The sequence below is a fragment of the Ovis aries genome, chromosome 24, assembly GCF_016772045.2.
Source record: "Ovis aries strain OAR_USU_Benz2616 breed Rambouillet chromosome 24, ARS-UI_Ramb_v3.0, whole genome shotgun sequence".
In the NCBI taxonomy this organism is placed as follows: Eukaryota; Metazoa; Chordata; class Mammalia; order Artiodactyla; family Bovidae; genus Ovis; species Ovis aries.
Genome location: NC_056077.1, coordinates 21,371,991 through 21,393,402, shown reverse-complemented (window position 1 = coordinate 21,393,402; position 21,412 = coordinate 21,371,991). Strand labels below are relative to the sequence as shown.

At 44.8% G+C, this 21,412-nt stretch overlaps 1 protein-coding gene across 1 annotated transcript in view; it reads left to right on the top strand.

The window, feature by feature from the left end:
* The first annotated feature begins 14,756 nt into the window (after positions 1-14,756).
* USP31 (ubiquitin specific peptidase 31) overlaps positions 14,757-21,412 on the top strand; it is an 84,118-nt gene continuing 77,462 nt past the window's right edge. Inside the window, exon 1 of the mRNA XM_015103892.3 lies at positions 14,757-15,550. Coding sequence (XP_014959378.2) covers positions 14,930-15,550 — 621 coding nt within the window. The 5' untranslated portion in view covers positions 14,757-14,929. The remainder of the gene's footprint in view (positions 15,551-21,412) is intronic.

The window sequence follows — 21,412 nt, the reverse complement described above, 5'->3', positions numbered from 1 at the left end:
AATCTCTCTTGTTTAATGTCTTTGTTAAATATACTTCACGCTGGAAGCTGGAGCTAGAAGCGTCTTTGCTTTGACTGTGCATGATAAGTGAGGGTACCTAAGGATCTAAATACACAGTCTTCATCTAGGCTCTCTATTTTAAGCCCCATGTGACAGTCACTCAGCCGTGTCCAACTCTTTGTGATCCCATGGAATAGACCGTGGCATCTTCCAGACCAGAATAATGGAGTAGGTCAACGTTCCCTTCTCCAGAGGATCTTCCCAACAGAGGGACTGAACCCAGGTCTCCCACATTGCAGGCAGATTCTTTACCACTTGAGCTACCAGGGAAGTCCTTAAACCCCATGCTTTACCCCATCTTTTGCTAATGTCTGATGCCCCTCATTCCTAATTCTGTTAGTTTGCTAGGGCTGGCATAACAAATGACCCTAGACTGGAGGGCTTGAACAACAGACATTTATTTTCTCACATTTCTGGAGGCTGGAAGTCCAGGATCAAGGCGTTGGCAGGGTTGGTGTCTTCTGAGGTCTCTCTCCTTGGCTTGTAGGTGGCTGTCTTCTCCCTGCGCCTTCACGTGATCTTCCCTTTCTGTGTCTGTGTCCTAATCTCTTCTTACAAGGATATCAGCTGTATTGGACCATGGCTTACCCTAAAGACCTCATTCTAACTTAATTACCTCTTTAAAGAGCCTATCTCTAAGTATGGTCACATTCTGAAGTCCTGGAGTTAGGACTTGGGAAGTGAGGGGAGGGGCAATTCAACCCACAACACTGAGCTTGTAGAACTGTAGACTCTCTAAGATTCTACAATTTCGCTTGCTTATTGTTTTCTTCCTCTCTTTAACGCGTGTGTGCTCAGTTGTATCTGACTCTTTGTGACCCCATGGACTGAAATCCGCCAGGCTCTTCTGTTCATGGGATTTTTCAGGCAAGAATACTGGAATGGGTTGCCATTTCCTCCTCCAGGGGATCTTCCTAACCCAGGGATTGAACCCAGGTCTCCTACATCTGCAGGTGGATTCTTTACCACCTGAGCTACCAGGGAAGCCCAGAGGTGTGTGTGCGTGAAGTTGCTTCAGTTGTGCCTGACTCTTTGTGACCCTATAGACTACAGCCCACTAAGTTCCTCTGTTCGTGGGATTCTCCAGGCAAGAACACTGGAGTGGGTTGTCATGTCCTTCTCCAGGGGATCTTCTGGAGCCGGGGATTGAATCTGTATCTCTCCTGTCTCTCCCATCTCCTGCACTGGCAGGCGGGTTCTTTACCAAAATGGCACCCCACTCCAGTATTCTTGCCTGGAAAATCCCATGGATGGAGGAACCTGGTAGGTAGCTTTACCTGATTTACAGCTATTGAAACATCCTCACATCTCTCTGCTGGGTTATCTGTTAGTAAGTTGACAGCATCACCTCTCTTTTATGGTTTCCTCTGCACCGCAGGGAAGAAACCTAGAATTACATTTCCAAGAATCTCTTTTATAATGTTTGCTCACGAGAGGTACCAACAAAGAATTCAGAAGATAAAAGAGAAATTGCCATTCTCTGTCAACATTTATGGGCAGACGGGTGAGCAGACGGTAAACATGAAGTTCTCAGTATCTTCCTGGTAGGGACAATAAATCACTCCTCTTAATATTATGGGTAGCTGAGCAGACCGCAGGTCCTCCCAGAGCTACTGAGCAGGGGTGGGAAGAGGGTGAAGTGGGCAAGGCAGGATTGTGTAAATGCAGGACCAGATGTTTTCTCTTTTTTTTTTTTTCATTTTCAGATGTTTTCTGTTAAAATGTTTTTAATGAAAAAAAATTAAATTAAAAAAATTCTCTTGTAAAATTTTGACATTTTATTCATCATAGTTTTTTTTCTTGCATTGTTTGGCTTTTAAAAAAATGGTAATAAAACATTCTTCATTTTGCTAAATGAGTTGTGACGGTTAATTTTAAGTGTCAAGTTGACTGGGCTAAGAGCTGCCCAGGCAGCTGGTAAAACATGATTTCTGGGTGTGCCTGTGAGGATTAGCATTTGAATCAGTAGACTGAGTAAAGACCCACCTTACCAGGGCAGTTGGGCATCACCCGCTCCATCAAGGACCTGATTGGAACAAAAAGGTGGAGGAAGGGTAACCTGGATATTTTTTGCTTGAGCCAGGCTATTCAACGTCTCCTGCCCTTGGACATCAGCACCCTGGTTCTTGGGCCTTCAGATTTAGACTGGGAGTTGAACCATTGGCCCAAGATTCTCCAGCATTTGGACTCAGATGGAATCATGCGACCAACTTTCCTGGTTCTCTGGCTCAGCAGATTGCAGGACTTTTCAGCCTCCACAACCATGTGAGGCAAATCCTACAATAAATCTTATATACACATATCTATTCTGTTGGTTCTGTTTCTCTGGCTACCCCCTAATACATGAGTGTTTTGGTACCTTCTTAAAGTTGGTGTCCAAGGTGACTGTCTTACTAGTTTCACCCTATGCCCGACCCTGCCCTTGGGATGCACAGAGCTGTCAGATTGTTCCAGAGATTCACTCACTGTTGTGCCAAGGGGTGAGATTGATGACAATGGCTTGCCTGTGCTGTGTCCCCCAGCCTTGCATTAGTGGGGTAACCACTACATTTCCACTTCCCAATCAAAACACTCAGAGTGGCTTCTGTTCTTCTGATGGAACTTTGATTTACACAGTCTATCACTGACTGTATGCTCTTGTTTTTTTCCTAGTTAGAGTATAATTGCATTACAGTGTTGTATAAGTTTCTGCTGTACAACAGAGTGAATAAGCTATATGTTTACATAACTTAACATATCTTAACCCCTCTTTTGTAGGTTTATATCTTCTTTATTTTTTTATTCCCTCTCTCTCCCCTCACCTCCCTCCACACACACATACAGACACACATACACATACCCTACTTATTGGTTATGATTCTCTAGTATCTTGACTAATACAAAGCATTACTTGATAACAACATGACTTATCTCTGAGTGGTGTTAACCTTCATCACTTGGTTTAGGAAGTGTCTTCCGGGTCTCTCCATCACAAATTTACTGTTTCCCCCTTCCCCCATTTTGTTCTTTGGAAGCAAGTCATTAAGTCTCACCCACACTCAAGAAGTAAACGTGCTTAAAAAGAAAACCTTATATCATTGCAGCAAGTAGGAAATTAGTATTGTAACTAGTCACAAGCAGAAAGTGAATGTAAAAACAAATGGAGGAAAACAAAATGATGCAGTTGAAATCTGTCCAGACAGGTGTTCAGTTATCCAATCATAACAAATCACCCCACAACTTAATGGATTAAAACCACACAACAATCTATTTTGCTTGCGAATCTGTAGTTTGGGCAGGGCTTGGCAGGTAAGACTTGTCTTTGATACATGTGCCTCATTGGGTGGAAGGACAGAAGGGTGGGGGACCCTTTTCTGAGTGCTCACTTACGTGGCTGGCAAATTGGTGCTGGTTACCAGCTGGAGTTCAGCAAGGCCCAGGGCTCAGGGTCTCTGGCGTGATCACTTTCCATGTGAGCCTGCCAGCGTGGCTTGGGCTTCCTCACAGCATGGTGGCTGGGTTCCCAGGGTGAGCATTCTGTGAGAGAGAGAGAGAGAGAGAGAGAGAGAGAGAGAGAGAGAGAGAGAGAGACAAGAGGAAGGTATATAGCTTTTATGATATGGCCTCAGAGTCACATTGTTTCACTTCTACTGAACTCTCTCAGTCAAGGCTGTCACAAAAGTCACCAAGTTTCAAAAGGGAGGGCATGTAGATTCTACCCTTGATGGGGAATAGCAAGGTTCTCAAAGAGCATGTGGAATAAGAACCACAAACTACCCGAACTGTGCTGCCTGCTGAAGGCTCTGAACTTGTTTTAAAAAGCAGAGAAAGAAAGAGATTAGCAATGGTGGAGGGGTTTACAAAATGTACTGGTACCACAGAGAGACTTTTCCTTTCAAAAGGAAATGAATGACAGGAACATACTTTGCTTATCATGTATTTCTGAGTTGGTAAAGCTACCTTGAACTTGCATTTCCTTGACACATGAAGAGTGTTCAATCTTTCATGAAGATTTTTCATGACCATGACGTTTTTTAATTAATAAAGATGTGCTTGAGCCTAGTTACAATGATTTAAAATTCCCTGTCGAAAACCGTAATTATGTTTGTTGTTGTTCACTATCTCCTGGAGTTTGCTCAAACTCATGTCCGTTGAGTCGATGATACCATGCAATCATCTCATCCTCTGTCACCCCCTTCTCCTCCTGCCCTCAATCTTTCCCAGCATCATGGTCTTTTCTAATGAGTTGACTCTTCACCTAGGTGACCAAAGCTGGAGCTTCAGCTTCAGCATCAGTGCTTGCAATGAATATACAGGGTTGATTTCCTTTAGGATTGACTGGTTTGATCTCCTTGGAGTCCAAGGGACTCTCTAGCATCTTCTGCAGCACCACAATTCAAAAGCATTAATTCTTTGGTGCTAGCCTTCTTCATGGTCCAGTTCTCACATCTATATGTGACTACTGGAAAAATCATCACTTTGACTCTGTAGACCTTTGTTGACAAAATGATGTCTCTGCTCTTTCATACACTGTCTAGGTTTGTCACAGTTTTCCTTTCAAGGAGCAAGCATCTTTTGATTTCATGGCTGTAGTCACCATCTGCAGTGATTTTGGAGCCCAAGAAAATAAAATCTGCTGCTGTTTCCATTTTTTCCCCCCATTTATTTGCCATGAAGTGATGGGACTGGATGCCATGATATTAATTTTTTGAATGTTGACTTTTAAGCTAGCTTTTTAACACTCCTCTTTCACTTTCATCAAGAGGCTCTTTTGTTCTTCCTTACTTTCTGCCATTAGGGTGATATCATCTGTATATCTGAGGTTATTGATATTTCTCCTGTCAATCTTGATTCCAGCTTGTGTTTCATTCAGCCTGGCATTTCACATGGTGTACTCTGCATATAAGTTGAATAAACAGAGTGATGACATACAGTCTTGACGCACTCCTTTCCTAAGTCCTAATGGACTTTCCTGAAGCAGTCCATTGTTCCATGTCCGGTTCTAACTGTTGCTTCTTGATCTGCATGCACGTTTATCAGGATGCAGGTAAAGTGGTCTGATATTCCCATCTCTTCAAGATTTTCCCACAGTTTGTTGTGATCCACACAGTCAAAGACTTTAGCATAGTCAATGAAGCAGAAGTAGATGTTTTCCTGGAATTCCCTTGCTTTTTCTATGATCCAGCTGCTGCTGCCGCTAAGTCACTTCAGTCGTGTCTGACTCTGTGTGACCCCATAGGTCACCAGGCTCTGTTGTCCCTGGGATTCTCCAGGCAAGAACACTGGAGTGGGTTGCCATTTCCTTCTCCAATGCATGAAAGTGAAAAGTGAAAGTGAAGTCGCTCAGTCGTGTCCGACTCTTAGCGACCCCATGGACTGTAGCCTACCAGGCTCCTCTGTCCATGGGATTTTTCCAGGCAAGAGTACTGGAGTGGGTTGCCATTGCCTTCTCTGATGATCCAGCAGATGTTGGCAATTTGATCTCTGGTTCCTCTGCCTTTTCTAAATCCAACTTGTATGTTTGGAAGTTCTCAGTTCATGCACTGTTGAAGTCTAGCTTGAAGGATTTTTGAGCATTACCTAGCTAGCATGTCAAATGAACACAATTGTATGGTAATTTGAATATTCTTTGGCATTGCCCTTCTTGAGATTGAAATGAGAACTGAACTTTTCCAGTCTTGTGGCCATTGCTGAATTTTCCAGATTTGCTAACATACTGAGTGCAGCACTTTAAGAGCATCATCTTTTAGGATTTTAAATAGCTCAGCTGGAATTCCATCATTTCCACTAGCATTGTTAATAGCAATGCATCAATCTAATACTTCACTCTGTATGACAATCTTTACATCTATCTGTGCCTCTGCAAATGGCATTATTTCATTCCTTTGTATGGCTGAGTAATATCCCATTATATATATACACCACATATCACATATATACCACAGCTTCTTTATCCATTTCTCTGCCAGTAGACTTTTAGGTTACTTCTATGTCCTGGCTATTGTAAATACTGCTGCAATGAACAATCAGGATGAGTGCATCCTTCAAATTATGGTTTTCTCCAGATCTATGTCTAGGAATGGAATTGCCGGGTCATATGGTAGCTCTATTTTTAGTTTTTTAACTAAAAAAAGCACAGCTGGAGGGACTGGCACACAGAAAGAGCCAAAGGATCCCATGCATCTGGGTGGGGCACTAATAGTGCCTGCCACAACCCTGGAGCTTAGTGAATGTCTGGGCAAAGAAGGACCGGGGCAGTAGATAAGAGAGTCACCACCAGTGATAAGAGAGTCACCAAAAAAAAAAAAAAAAAAGAGACTCTTAAGATAATCCTTGTAAGACTATGCTAGGAAATTGGAAAACACGTGTGATTTTCTAGCAAAATGAAATGACTAAAATTAATTATTCAAGAGAAGAAAATTTAGACAGACCAATATTTTTGTTGAAGTATAGTTGATTTACAATGCTGTGTTAATTACTGCTATACAGCAAAGTCATTCAGTTATATGGATATATACATTCTTTTCAAAATATTCTTTTTCAAATGGTTTATTACAGATATTGAATACAGTTCTGTGTGCTTTACAGTAAGATCTTATTGTCTATCCATTCTATATATAAAAGCTTACATCTGCTACTTCCAATATCTCACTCTATCCTTCCCCAACCCCCTCACCCTTAGCAACCATCAGTCTGTAACTCAATGTCTGTGATTCTGTTTCTGTTTAATAGATAGGTTTATTTGTATCGTATTTTAGATTCCACTTATAACTGATACTTTGCCGACTAAGGTCCGTCTATGTCAAGGCCATGGTTTTTCCTGTGGTCATGTATGGATGTGAGAGTTGGACTGTGAAGAAGGCTGAGTGCCAAAGAATTGATGCTTTAGAACTGTGGTGTTGGAGAAGACTCTTGAGAGTCCCTTGGACTGCAAGGAGATCCAACCAGTCCATTCTGAAGGAGGTCAACCCTGGGATTTCTTTGGAGGGAATTATGCTGAAGCTGAAACTCCAGTACTTTGGCCACCTCATGCGAAGAGTTGACTCATTGGAAAAAACTTTGATGCTGGGAGGGATTGGGGGCAGGAGGAGAAGGGGACGACAGAGGATGAGATGGCTGGATGGCATCACTGACTCGATGGACGTGAGTCTGAGTGAACTCCGGGACTTGGTGATGGACAGGGAGGCCTGGTGTGCTGCGATTCATGGGGTCGCAAAGAGTCAGATACGACTGAGTGACTGAACTATGAACTGACTATAACTGATATCATATCGTATTTGTCTTTCTCTTTCTGACTTACTTCCCTTAGTATGAGATCTGGCTGCCTCCATGTTGCTGCAAATGGCATTATTTTGTTCTTTTTTATGGGTGAGCATATATGCACCACATCTTCTTTATCCATTCATCCATACAGACCAATATTAATGGATGGAAACTAAAAACTATTTCAAAGAACTCTCCACCCTACTAGTTCCAGAGAATAAATGAGAGAATTCTTAAAATCTTTGAAAACAAACACATCATTTAAATTGTTTCAGAGCCTAAGGAAAGTAAAGATGTTTCATGGTTGTATTTTTTTTTTTTTAAAGCTGGTAAAGGTGTAACCTGACTAGGATAGTCGGCACACACACATACACAGACTGCAGGCTGGCTTTCTTACAAAAATAGATTTAAAATTCTATGTAAAATAGTAGCAAGTAGATAAAGCAAGATATTTAATGCTGTCGGCAAGACATACCATGAGTAGGTTACAATGGTCATCTGTCACTTTTGCTGCCTAGCTTTGAGTAGTCCTCCTTTTGGAGGAAATCTCAAGATGAACAGAAGGCAGCTGTTTATCCCACTATGGAAGCTGTAGGAAGATATGGTCCTCTTCCTAATTTCCACGAGCTAGTAATCAGACCTAGAATTTAACCCAACCAAATGGATGCTTTCACTTCAGGCTTAGAATTTTCAAGTTATGATAGCAAAAGTTCAAGACAATCAGAAATTATTCAGGATTATTTTTATCTGGTATAGCAGAACCAGGGCTTCCCAGGTGGCTCAGAGGGTAAAGAATCCACCTGCCAATTCAGGAGATGCAAGAGACGCAGTTTCGATCCCTGGGTTGGGAAGATCCCCTGGAGGAGGGCATGGCAACCCACTCCAGTATTCTTGCCTGGGAAATCCCATGGACAGAGGAGTCTGGCAGGCTACAGTCCATGGAGTCACGGTGTCTGACACAATTGAGAACACACACACAGAGCAGAACCCAGGGTCCGGAAGTGGAGCTGCCACTGTCCAATGGTGGTGCAAGCTTTGGTGGCAGCAGTGTGTTCAGCTTCTCCAGTGGTGCCAACAATGATATGCAAGATGTTTAAGGCAACATTTTCTGGTGCAGGGTCCTACGCACTGTTTTCTTGGTTTCCCAGGTTGGATTCTGAAACTCTTCCAATAGCTATGTGTGCAGCTTGATATCCATCCTTCCAACAAACTCCCTTTCTTTTTGAGTGAGTGAAAGTCGTTCAGTTGTGTCCAACTCTTTGTGACCCCATGGACCACAGAGTCCAAGGAATTCTCCAGGCCAGAATACTCGAGTAGTTAGCCTTTCCCTTCTCCAGGGGATCTTCCCAACCCAGAGATCGAACCCAGGTCTCCCACATTGCAGACAGATTCTTTACCAGCTGAGCCACCAGGAAAGCCCAAGAATACTGGAGTGGATAGCCTATCCCTTCTCCAGCAGATCTTCCTGACCCAGGAATTGAACTGGGGTCTCCTGCATTGCAGGCAGATTCTTTACCAACTGAGCTACCAGGTAAGCCCCTCTTTTTCAAGTTAGCTGAAAGTAGTTTGTATTGTTTGCTACCAAGAACTTTTGATGGGTACACAGGTCAAAGGAAAAAACAGCATATGCTCATTTCTGTTGATGCCCAGAGGCATTTGATAAGCTTCAAGACCCATTTCTGATAATAACTTTTTCTGAAGTAGAAATAAATGGATACCACTTTAATGCAATAAATAATATATATCTCAAACCAAAAGCAAGCATCATGCTTAATGGTAAAGCATAATGTCAGGAACAATGCAGGCTTTCCCACTCTCATTGCTATTACTTAACAGAGTTCTAGAAGGGCAATTAGACAAGAGAAAGGAAAAGATGAGGTACAAATATTTTAAAGGAAGAGGCCAGGTTATTATTTCATGCACTGATATGAATTCCTGAAAAGCCCAGGAGAATCAGTTAAAAATTATCAGAAACAACTAAAGTACATCAAGGTGGATGGTTACAAAAATAATTTTTCCCTAGAGATAAAAAGCAGAAAATATAATGGCACAAAAATATCCTATTCATAATAGCAACAAACGGGAACAAACTTCTTAATGTTATGCAAACCTGCGGAAGGAAACTAGTACTCTGAGAGCCCTTGTCTAACTTCTAAAAGATATATTTTATTCTCAGGAAAGATGATAAATATTATGATGATGTCAATTTCCCTCTAAATTAATCTATATAAATTAACCCCCCAAATAATTAAATTCATTTGAGAGAATAAGTGAACAAACAATAAAATACTAGGAGATATTACCCTACCAAATATTTCAATATATTCTGTATCTATATTACCATGGGATATAAAGACACCTCAATAAGAAGAGAATTTAAAAAATTTAAATGCACTGGCTCTCCGCTGCGGTATGAGATTTTTTTTTTTAAAGTTGCAGCATGCAAATGCTTAGTGTGGCATGTGAGATCTAGTTCCCTGACTGGGAATTGAACCTGCATTGGGAGCATGGAGGCTTAGCCACTGGACCACTAAGGATGTCCTGAGAAAAGAATTTTTTTAAAACCCTACATGTATGTGGAGTCTGACATGTGATAAAAGTGATATTTTAAAGCAGTGGAAAAAGGTTAGATCATAAAAAAAAATGGTGCTGGGAAAACTGGCTAGCCATGTGGGTGGGAGAAAAGGCAAGATCCTTACCTCATTTCTTATACAAAAATAAATTCCAGATGGAGCCAACATTAAAACTAAGAAAAAGGAAAAAATAGAAACCATAACAGTACTAAATGAAAACACAGATGAGTAATCTTTTGATCTCAGTGTTCCTAAGCATGTAAAAAAATTAGAAATCTTTAGCGAAAAAACTGATCAATCTGACTTAGATAAAGTAATTTAAACTCACTATTTGATATAAAAACACTGTAAAGATGGTGAAAGATAAATAACCAAATGAAACTGCATAGACTAAGGAATAACTCATATATAAAGGGCTTTCATTAATGACTATTTATAAAAGGAAAACACCAAAGGAAAAAATAGGCAAAAAATGCATCCAGGTAAATCACAGCAGCAAAAATACAAATTGCTGATATTCATTTTTTGGTTGCAAACAACAGAAGCGGACAATGGTTAGTTTCAGCAAGGAAGAAATTTATAGGAAGCCTATCAGCTTAGCTTACAGAATCAACAGAACTGGAGAAACAGGCTTGGGCAGAAATGCAGGGAGGCAGATACCAGTAAGAACTTGCCTCCAGAGCAGTCAGTTGGACACTCACCACCATTCCATGCACTTCACCACCAGATCTTTTGTAGACTGTAGAGCCACTGCTGCTGCTGCTGCTAAGCTGCTTCAGTCGTGTCTGACTCTGTGCAACCCCATAAATGGCAGCCCACCAGGCTCTGCCGACCCTGGGATTCTCCGGCAAGAACGCTGGAGTGGGTTGCCATTTCCTTCTCCAATGCATGAAAGTGAAAAGTGAAAGTGAAGTCGCTCAGTTGTGTCCGACTCCCAGCGACCCCATGGACTGCAGCCTACCAGGCTCCTCCATCCATGAGATTCTCCAGGCAAGAATACTGGAATGCGTTGCCACTGCCTTCTCCGAAGGAGGTGCTATGGTTCCCTAATTTCTTCAAAGCACATGACAGCCATGGGATTCGAAGTGGCTGGCTTGGACAAGCAAGGAGAACCAAAAGGAGGGCCCAGGCAATGGTGTTACAGTTCGCCCAAGAATGCAGTATAAACAAGAGGGGCAGGGTAGTAAACTTCCTCTGATCTTTGACTACTCTCAGTTTTATACATTGAAATAAAGAACTCGTTAATACTTATTGTCTGCTAGGCATGCTTGGCGGTAAAGGAAGGAATGATGTTCTGGAAAGCAACTGGACAGTCACGTGGACAAAGTTCATCGGTGGAGAAGGTCAGCGGTTGTTTGCAGCTATCCAGTCTGGGCCAATTCCAGAGCTGTCTTGGGTATGAATTCTCCAGCTCTATTTAAAGTAGCTCAGTGTCTCAGTTCTGGTTCCCCTTAGATCAGAGCCTGAGACAAAGACCTGGGTGCAAATTGTCTGTTTGGGAGCTGATCCCGGAAGCAGGACTGTGGGATTAGGAAGAATGAGACGGGAAAGTAAACAAATACAGAAAAGGGTGCCTCACTAAACCAGTTAATATGGAAGACAATTGGGCTCAATCTTGCTGGAGACTCTGAAGAACTCTGATGGATGCACTCCACAGCTGCTCATTCAAAGGATGGGAGGCTGGGGTGTTTTCCCACCAGCAGGTAGTTCCCACTGGTTGAAGGTTGCCCCTGCTCAGGGGAAGAAGACGTATTAATTCAACTCCACCTTGCGAGTTCCCTGGCTTTAGGGAGAACTCTAAAGCAGACAAACAAAGGAACACCAGGTGTCTGAAGTGTGGTGGTGGGTGTGTGTGTGCTGTCACATGGCAAGGACTTACACAGTTTATAGCAGTGGCTGAAATTAGAGCTGGGCTTAGGGCATAAGATGTGAGGGATGAGAAGCTGTTGCTATGCTCAGTTTCATTCTAAAGCAGTTTATTCATTCAACTGAACATTTATTAGAACCATGGTCAGTGCTGGGTATCTGTGGTCAGTAAAACAGAGCTAGTTTCTGCCTTAAAAGCTGAGAGTCTTTTGCAAATTTTGAGCAAGTGTGATTAGCGCTATGGACGTGAGTTCAAAATGGAGATGTGCTTTAAAAAAAATAACAAAGCAGCAGCATAGGGAAGTAACCTAACTTCCAAGTTAGACTGACATCTACAGAGACCACAGCACCAAGACCACTCCGGTATACTAGAAACAGGCAAGCAAGCAAACAAACCTTCAACATACTGGCCCAATATTGTGATACAATGTTGCCAAAGTGCTTGAAATTCCACCAAAAGCTACTCCCCTCCCTCACCTCATTTTTGGTCCCTCCCTGCTCCTCAATTTCATATTTGAAAAAATTCAAACATGTCTGCAAGGTTTGAGGGCTATTGGGTTCACACTTTAGTATGAACAATCAGACTGCTTTCTTCCTGATGTCCAGAGGAGCTCAAGATGCAGTGGGAATGGAGGGATTTGGGGACTAGGGGGACTAGTGCAAAGAACCCACTGAGGGTCACCATAGGAGTCCTGCTTAATACTAGTGGGAGGTTGGAGCCAAAAGCCATTCACTCCAAAACATGGTGTAAGGTGGGATTAGGTTTTACAAAGGGGACAGGCTCTCCTTTTCCTGATTTCTCCCTTCTGCAGTAACCAGGACTCGGGTGAAGAGTTAGCAAAGAGGAGAATCTACAGAGGTCACAAACCAGTGTACTGGGCAGCACAAAGATGTACTTTTTTTTTTTTTGCATTTTTTCCCCTTTATATATATATATATATATATATATATATACATATTATATATATATATATATATTAAGTCAAAAAACAATCTATGTAGAAAATGGACAAGACACATGGAAACGTTTCACCCAGGATGGTAAATAAGCACCCCAAAAGATATTCAGCAGTACCAGGCAGTAGGAAAATGAGATAACACTTTACACACCTATCACAACAGTTAAAATGAAAAAGTGACAGTACCAAAAGCGGGCAAGAACGTGGAGAAACTTGTTCTCATATATTGCTGGTGGGCAGGTAAAATAGTACACTCACTCTGGAAAAAAAGCTAAACATACACTTATTATGTGATCCAGCAAATGCATTCCTGGATATTATCCCAGAGAAATGAAAAGAAGTGTTCACACAAAAACCTGTGTATGATTATTCATAGCACTATTATTCAGTTTAGTTCAGTCACTTAGTCGTATCTGACTCTTTGCGACCCCAAGAACTGCAGCACGCCAGGCTTCCCTGTCCATCACCAACTCCTGGAGCTTGCTCAAACCCATGCCCATCAAGTCAGTGATGCCATACAACCATCTTATCCTCTGTCGTCCCTGTCTCCTCCTGCCTTCAATCTTTCCCAGCATCAGGGTCTTTTCCAGTGAGTCAGTTCTTTGCATCAGGTGGCCAAAGGATTGGAATTCAGCATCAGTCCTTGCAATGAATGCTTAGGACTGATTTCCTTTAGGATTGACCGGTTTGATTTCCTTGCTGTCCAAGGGACTCTCAAGAGTCTTCTCCAACACCTCAATTCTAAATCATCAATTCTTTGGTGCTCAGCTTTCTTTATAGTTCAACTCTCACATCCATACATGACTACTAGAAAAATCATAGCTTTGACTAGATGGTCCTTTGTTGGCAAAGTAATGGCTCTGCTTTTTTTTTTTTAATTTTAAAAATAGACTTTTCACCTTCCTTTAAAGAATCATATGATCTGAGCCCTCATTTCTGCATGGAAACAATTGGCTGGAGGTGAGTGGCAGTACCCCTTTAGAAGGATGTTGATTTGCAATTTGCCAGTGTTCCCACCATTTCTTATATTCTCTCCAACACTGAGTTAAGTCACTTAAAGTAGTAATGGTCAATATGATGATTGAAACGCCAAAATGCTTTACTCACTGATGTGCCCTTCTGATATTTGTGTGTCTGTGACCTTTCGTTTAGAGGTCAAGTCTAGGGTCTTTGGAACATACTTCGGTTTGAAATGGTTTAAGACTCTACCAAACTCAAAGGGGACAACAGAGGATGAGATGGTTGGATGGCAACACCATCCAACCAATGGACATGAATTTGAGCAACTGTGGGAGATGATGAAGGACAGGGAAGTCTGGCCCCTGTTGCAGTCCATGGGGTCATATAGAGTCAGACACGACTTACTGACTGAACAACAACAACAATCTCAAAGCAACTGAATGGAAGATTGAAGGAGATACTGCACTGCTTAGCACAATGCTTGTAACAGCAGCTACTCTCAGCATCCACTAATAAGAGAGCATGCAGAAACCCTGTTAGCTTCACACGCCGTACTCCCAGTGTCTAGCACGGTGCCTGGCATATAGAGCTCAAAGGGGTCTGGGAAGAAAGGTAAGTGGCGCCGTAAGACATGCCTGCCGAAAGGTGTTAGGCTCTGCGATGGCGTTCGAGGGACACGCAGAAGGTCGGGGTCCCTCGGGAGCCAGGCGGGGCTGGCTTGCCCAGGATCCGTTAGGACCATGTCCATCAGCTCTTCCAGGATCTAGTTAAGAAGCGGCATTCTCATTCATGCACTTTTCCAAGGCCTACACCATCAGAACAGCCAAGACCGAGACCCTCCCCGGGGGTCCACCACCCTGCGCTAAGCCGAGCGTTCCCCGGCTGCGCCTGGACCTTGCCCACACTAGACATGGCCTCTCTCGGGCTTCACGCAGCAGGACCGCGCCCGGAGCCGCCAGTCATCGCGTTTGACTGACGAGGCAGCTCCGTTCCCTCAGTCAACATGGCGACCGCGGCGGCTTCAGCGCTGGGCGGGCAGCGCTGGAGGCGGGTCACGTGAGCGACCCAGCTGGGCGGATCTCGCGCGCACCCGCCCGCCCAGCCGGCCGCGGCTGGCTAGCTGGCTTGCTGGCTTGCTCGGCTGCGCTCTGAGGTGTGTGGGGCATCGAGCCCCCCGGCCCGGTGAGGCGCGGCGGGATGCGGCGGCGGCCGTGGCGGGGCCGCGGGCCGGGCGGGCGGGCGCGGTGATGAGCGTCGGCGGCCACCGCCATGTCCAAGGTAACGGCGCCCGGGCCCGGGCCGCCGGAGGCGGCGGGCGGGAAGGAGAAGCGCTCCTTCAGCAAGCGGCTGTTCCGGAGCGGCCGCGCGGGCGGCACCGGCGGCGCCGGGGGTCCCGGGCCGGCCGCGCCCTCCTCGCCCTCGTCGGCGCGCTCGGTGGGCAGCTTCATGAGCCGCGTCCTCAAGACGCTGTCCACGCTCTCGCACCTTAGCTCCGAGGGCGCCGCCCCGGACCGCGGCGGCCTCCGCAGTTGCTTCCCGCCCGGGCCGGCCGCCGCGCCCACGCCGCCGCCGCCGTGCCCGCCGCCGCCCGCCTCGCCCGCTCCGCCCGCCTGCGCCGCGGAGCCGGTGCCCGGGGTGGCGGGGCTCCGGAACCACGGCAACACGTGCTTCATGAACGCCACGCTGCAGTGTCTCAGCAACACGGAGCTCTTCGCCGAGTACCTGGCGCTCGGCCAGTACCGGGCGGGGCGGCCCGAGCCCTCGCCTGACCCCGAGCAGCCCGCGGGCCGCGGCGCGCAGGGCCAGGGCGAGGTCACCGAGCAGCTGGCGCACCTGGTGCGGGCCCTCTGGACCTTGGAGTACACCCCGCAGCACAGCCGCGACTTCAAGGTGAGCCCTGGGGCAGCCGCCCGCCCAGGGCTTCCTTCCCTGCTTCCGTCGCGGCCGAAGGACTGATGCTCTGGGTGCCTCAAGAAAGAGGAGTGGGCGCGAGTCCGGGCATATGGTGCGGAATGCAAGGAGAGCCGTTCATTCATTGATTCATCGCGCGTTTAAGGGCTTGCTGCGTGCGGTGGGCGCAGGGGAAGGATGGAACAATGGGCAAGACCGTCCGCTTTCTTGGGAACTTACATTCTTGGGGATGGGAGTGTTGAGCTTGGGTTCAGATCCTTGTTTTGCCACTTACAAGCGGTGTGACCTCGGGCAGGTTTCTCAGCCTCTGGGCCACAGTTTTCTGCTCTATCCTTGGTGGCTCAGAGGATAAAGCGTACCTGGGTTCGATCCCTGGGTTGGGAAGATCCCCTGGAGAAGGAAATGGCAACCCACTCCAGTACTCTTGCCTGGAGAATCCCATGGACAGAGGAGCCTGGCGGGCTACAGTCCACGGGGTCGCAGAGTCGGACACGAGTGAGCAACTTGACTTCACTTCACCTACTTCATAGGTGGTCGTGAGCGGCTTACAAGTTGATATGTTGGGTTGTGAAATGCTTACAATTTGGTATGTTGGGTTGAACCCTATGAAGTTACCCATTGTTGACCGTTCTGCCTTACAGATTGGCAGGTTTATAAGGTTCAACCTAGTACGTAAAGTGTTTCCGTTGTGTGTAGTACTATGAGTGTTTGCTGCCTTTATTATTTTTATGATTAATAGGTTAACGAGGTAATGTCAGGTAGTGGTTTGGAGGAGGTACAGGCTGGCGATGTGACTTCTGTACTGGCGGGGTACGTTACATGGGAAGGGGAAAGGATTAGGGCGACTTCTCGGAGGAAGTGACTTTTTGAGACTTGAGTAACCACAGGAAGAGCCCTCCTTGAGGAGCTCCAGGGAGAGCCGTTCCCAGGAGTAAGGAAAGTGTGGACGCCCTGAGATGGGAAAGAACTTGGTGCCCTTGATCGACAGGGTAATTCTGGGATGGGTGCACTCTTTCTGTAAAGGGTTGCATAGCAAATATTTTAGGCTCTGCTGGTCAAAATGCAAAATCGGGGATAGGAGGTAGTTCCTTATATAACAACAGAAAACACATTTCTACTCCTTTTTTTTACTGCCTAAAATAAAAATATAATTGGATATAGTATTTTGTGATACAGCTCTACCAAGGAGAAGAATGGGACTTTTTTTTTGTTTTCCGGAGTGGATAATGATTAGCTTAATTGGAGTTCAAAATTAATGTTCCCTGTCATCAAATTGATTGCAAGTATTCATCTCTACAAACTATTCTTCGCTCGTGGGCTGTACAGAAACAGGCAGTGGGCTCGATGTGGCCCTTGGATCCTTGTGGGTGTGTGTGAGCCAAGAGCCCAGTGAGTGGAGGGCTGGGGCCAGATGGTGTAGGATCATTTAGGCTGTAATAGGAAATGGGCTCTTATTCTAAGCAAAAGGGAAAGATGATATGGGATTGTTGGGATGATTTGGGATTCAGGTGAGAAACTATATAAATAGAAGGAAAGCACAGAGTAAGAAAGTTAATTCCTTTTCTATTCTCTTTCTTTTTCGATCATATCAAAGGGAAGGTCTCAGCTTGGTGATAGCACGTCTGTAACAGTTCTTGCTCACTCCCCCATCATTTTTTTTTTTTTAAATAACAGAGAACAAGCTTCCGGTTTAGAGACTTGAGTAGGCAACAGTAGCTAGAATTGAATATGTTTTCATTGGATTTGTTTTTACATTTGTCTTCTATTTATGGCAGATGGTACTGGCTTTCCGTTGGTGCTATGAAGTTTCTTTCTAAAATACTTCTATTTAAGCAAATGATTTGATTAAAATATAAAAGGGTCAGCTATCTAAGGAATCAGCTCTTGGTCGAGGACCTACTTTCTTGCTTTGGAAAAACACTCTCTTCCTCTTTTAATGCATTTTACTTACATTTTATTTATGTTGCTCTACCCTGTTTTTCTTTAAAAAAGTGGTCGCTATTTGGTCTTGGAAATTTGAATGGAAATACTTGACAGGGATAGGAACTGGAAAAAAAAGAGATTCATGTCAGAGATCTCAAAATAAGAAAATAGGAGAGAAGGCCAGCCCACCAGCTTCTATCAGTCTTTTTTTTTCTGCTTGTGCCTGAAAGTAGCCACAGCAGTTGCCAACTTTGCAAGGTCATGGCCCAGTGTCTTAAATTTGGTTTTCTGTTCCAAAATGTGAAAATCAATTTCTACAGCGTTTTTGTATGTGAACATTTTCATTGCTTTTTAAGAGGTTGAGTTCACTTTTTTGTCCATTAAAAAGCGATCACAGAAATGGGTCAATAATTCTAGAAAAGTATGCTTTGGCGAAGTTGAACAGATTCTTAGAGACCCTGTTTTTAAAAAATGTAATCTTCTGAACCCTTAGTAGATTTCACTTTGCATTCATTCATTCTCCTCCGTCTTTTGAAGGTTTATTCAGTGAGTTAGGAATGCATTTAGTCTAGAAAGAGCAAACCCCAGTGAGGGTTCCTTAAGCAGTGTGTGCTGTGCTTAGCTGCTCAGTCGTATTTGACTCTTTGCTACCCCATGGAGTATAGCCCGCCAGGCTTCCCTGTCCATCAGCAACTCCCGGAGCTTGCACAAACTCATGTGTCCTTGGGGATTCTCCAGACAAGAATACTGGAGTGGGTTGCCATGCCCACGTCTAGGGGATCTTCCCAACCCAGGGATTGAACCCAGGTCTCCTGCATTACAGGCGAATTCTTGACCATCTGAGTCACCAGGCAAGCCCAAGAATACTGGAGTGATTAGCCTGTCCCTTCTCCAGGGGATCTTCCCGACCTAGAAATCCAACCAGGGTCTCCTGCATTGAAGGTGGATTCTTTACCAATTGAGCTACCAGGGAAGCCCTTGCCTTACGCAATAAAGATGTTGAATTAGCTCACCTGTGAGAAGTCTAGAGCTAGGTGGTTCTCAGGTGGTGCAGTGGCTTAATGGGCCCCCTTAGAACCCAGACCATTTCTGTGTTTCCATTCTGCTGTTCTTAGGTATTACTGGCTGTTTTCCCTTAATGTTTTTCACCTCAGGGCATTCTACCCAGGCAAGGCAGGAAGTCATTAGGGAAATAGAAGTTCCTCCAGAAGCCCCCTCCACAGGCTTCTGCTGGCATCTCATTAACTATAATCATGTTACTTGACTGCCCCTGGCTGCCACGGAGGCAGGAAGGTGGAATGTGATTTTCCTGGCTTAAAAGAAGAGACAGTAAAGGAGGGGATTTTCTCATAGGCGGCCCACCAAAGTGCCTCACCTGCCTTGTGCCAGGCACTCTCACTTGGGGAAGACTCTGCACCTGTGAAAAACAAAGAACGCTGAACAGGAAGCCAGTGGATGCTGACACACCGGTCACCACGCCCCCCTCACCTGTTGGTGGCAGGCATTGATATTTGAGGCAGATTCGTTTCTCTCGAGCTCACATTCAGCACCCTGCTGAATTCTGGGCTCCAGACAGCCACTACCAATTGACAGAGGAGATAAAAAACAATTTACCATCTTGAGATAATTGGCCTTGTGAGCTCAAAAAAAAAAAAAAATGCTTAATATGTCTTTGAATGTATTTTTGTTGACTTACGACTTCAAGTTACTAACAATTTTGTTTGTAACATTTTCAATTAGGAGTCTGACTACATTGATTTCAGCCTTAGGAGCTTGCCAGGAAAACAGATTTTTGGTTTTGGGTAAGCTGGATGGTTGTTAAGGTTGGATTTTCATTTTCCAGAATGAAAGAAGTTGAGTGGTCCAATCTTGGTAAACTTTAAGAAACTTCTGTAGCAGCCACTTATATCTTTTTCTCTTTTTGTGCAGGCATCTTTCTCCTGCTCTTAAAGTAGTGGTTCTCAGCCAGGGCACTTCTGCCTCCCCTATCCCCCCAGTCCTGGGGACATTTGGTGATGTCTGGAGACCCATACTTGGGTATCACAGCTGGGGTGGGGCTGCTGCTGGCAACTAATGGGGTGATTCCAGGTTGGGGCTGTCACACAACATGGGTTTCCCGGGTGGCTCAGTGGTAAAGAATCCACCTGCCAGTGCAGGAGACACGAGACACAGGTTCAATCCGAGGGTCAGAAAGAGCCCCTGGAGTAGGAAGCAGCGACCAGTCCAGTATTCTTGCTTGAAAAATTCTGTGGATAGGGGAGTCTGGTGGGCTACAGTCCACGGAATGGCAAAAAGTTAGACATGACTGCGCACAAGTCATGTAAAAGAGATTTTACTGGCAGGATCCTTGGATCACTGTCTTATTAGTAAAACTGTGAGGGTACAGAAATCTTTTTGAAACTTGAGTGCTCAGTGTTCTAAGAGAAAATAAGTGTATTGTCCTCACTTTCATAGGAACACTTGGGTGTTCCAGGTTTGTACAGATGCTCTCTGATTTCTAGTACTCACTGCCCTTTTGCAGTAAGTGAAAGGCGGATGGTCATCTTTCAAGTAACAAAGATAGGTTTCACAGCAGCAGTTTTCAAACTGTGCTTCCAAAGAACAACTGGAACAGAGTGATCTCCTGATAAAAGAGCTATGGGGACTCCTTCCAAATCTGTAAAACAAAAGGTAATTGATGAATCGCATTTTCTCTCCTACATTTTTTCCCTTGAACTTTGGTGCCTGGTAGCGCTTATTTATTAGTGAGAGTTCTTGGGTTACAAAGGGAGTGTATGTGTGTAATGGTTACAAAGGGAGTATATGTGTATAAATGAGCAGTGGCAGACAGTTTAGCAATCAGGCCTCCACTGGCTCGGATTCACAACTTACTTTGTCACGGACTGATACTGGGGAGCTCTGATTTTATGTACAGACCTATGGTGAAAGTTTTCCTGGTTGTGTGAAGCAGTTTAGTGCCTTGACATCTCACAGTGGTTCCTAAAAAGTAATCTGACTTCAGGGTGTCCCTCAGATTGATTTGAAAAGTAGGAAACAAAATGAAATTGTGTTGCTCACCTTCTGATTTATGACGGTGTTAAATAAAAAGACTGTCCCTTCCTGGTCTGTTTCCTTGTCTGTCAAACGCGGTCACCTCTGTTTGTGAGTTGCAGAGCTCTGAAGGAGAAAGGCAGTGAGATTGCCATCAAATTGTAGACTTGGAAGAAGACTCGGGTGAGGTGTGAGTGATCCTCAGCCTTTCTGGGTGAGGAAACTGAGGTTCACCTGCTGGCCAGAGGTTGAGGGAGAGTTCTGACTGCGAGTTTGTCACCACCCCCCCACCCCACCCCACCCCTACCATGCCAGTGCACACACGGAGCTCTGGTTCTGTGGTTTCCTTATCAGCACAGCCACTGAAACAACAAGTCTCAACGTAAAATGTACAAACAGGCCGGGTGGACGTGCTGAAACATGTGGCATTTTTTCCCCTCTAAGTTTGCAATGCCAAATCGTAGTGAAAATAAGGTCAGCTGCAGCTAGCTTTATGCATGTGCTGTTGCTCCTGAGGCTTAGGTACTTTTGGAAGTCTTTAAAAAATTCTCCTTTCAGACCATTTAAATACATATAACAGACACATCTCCTGCATTGACGGGCTTGCACTCCCCATAGAGTCCTGCAACTTTCTTTCCTTTATGTCCCTATCCTGGACTTGAAATTACATCACAGACAGCATAGCTTTCATTGTTAATAACAATTACAGGTCCTTGTCATTCTTTTTAACAGTTGTATAGATGCCCTGGTGGCTCAGGTGGTAAAAAATCTGTCTGCAGTGCGGAGACCTGAGTTCAGTCCCTGGGTCAGAAAGATCCCCTGGAGGAGGGTATGGCAATCCACTCCAGTATTCTTGCCTGGAGAATTCCACGGACAGAGGAGCCTGGC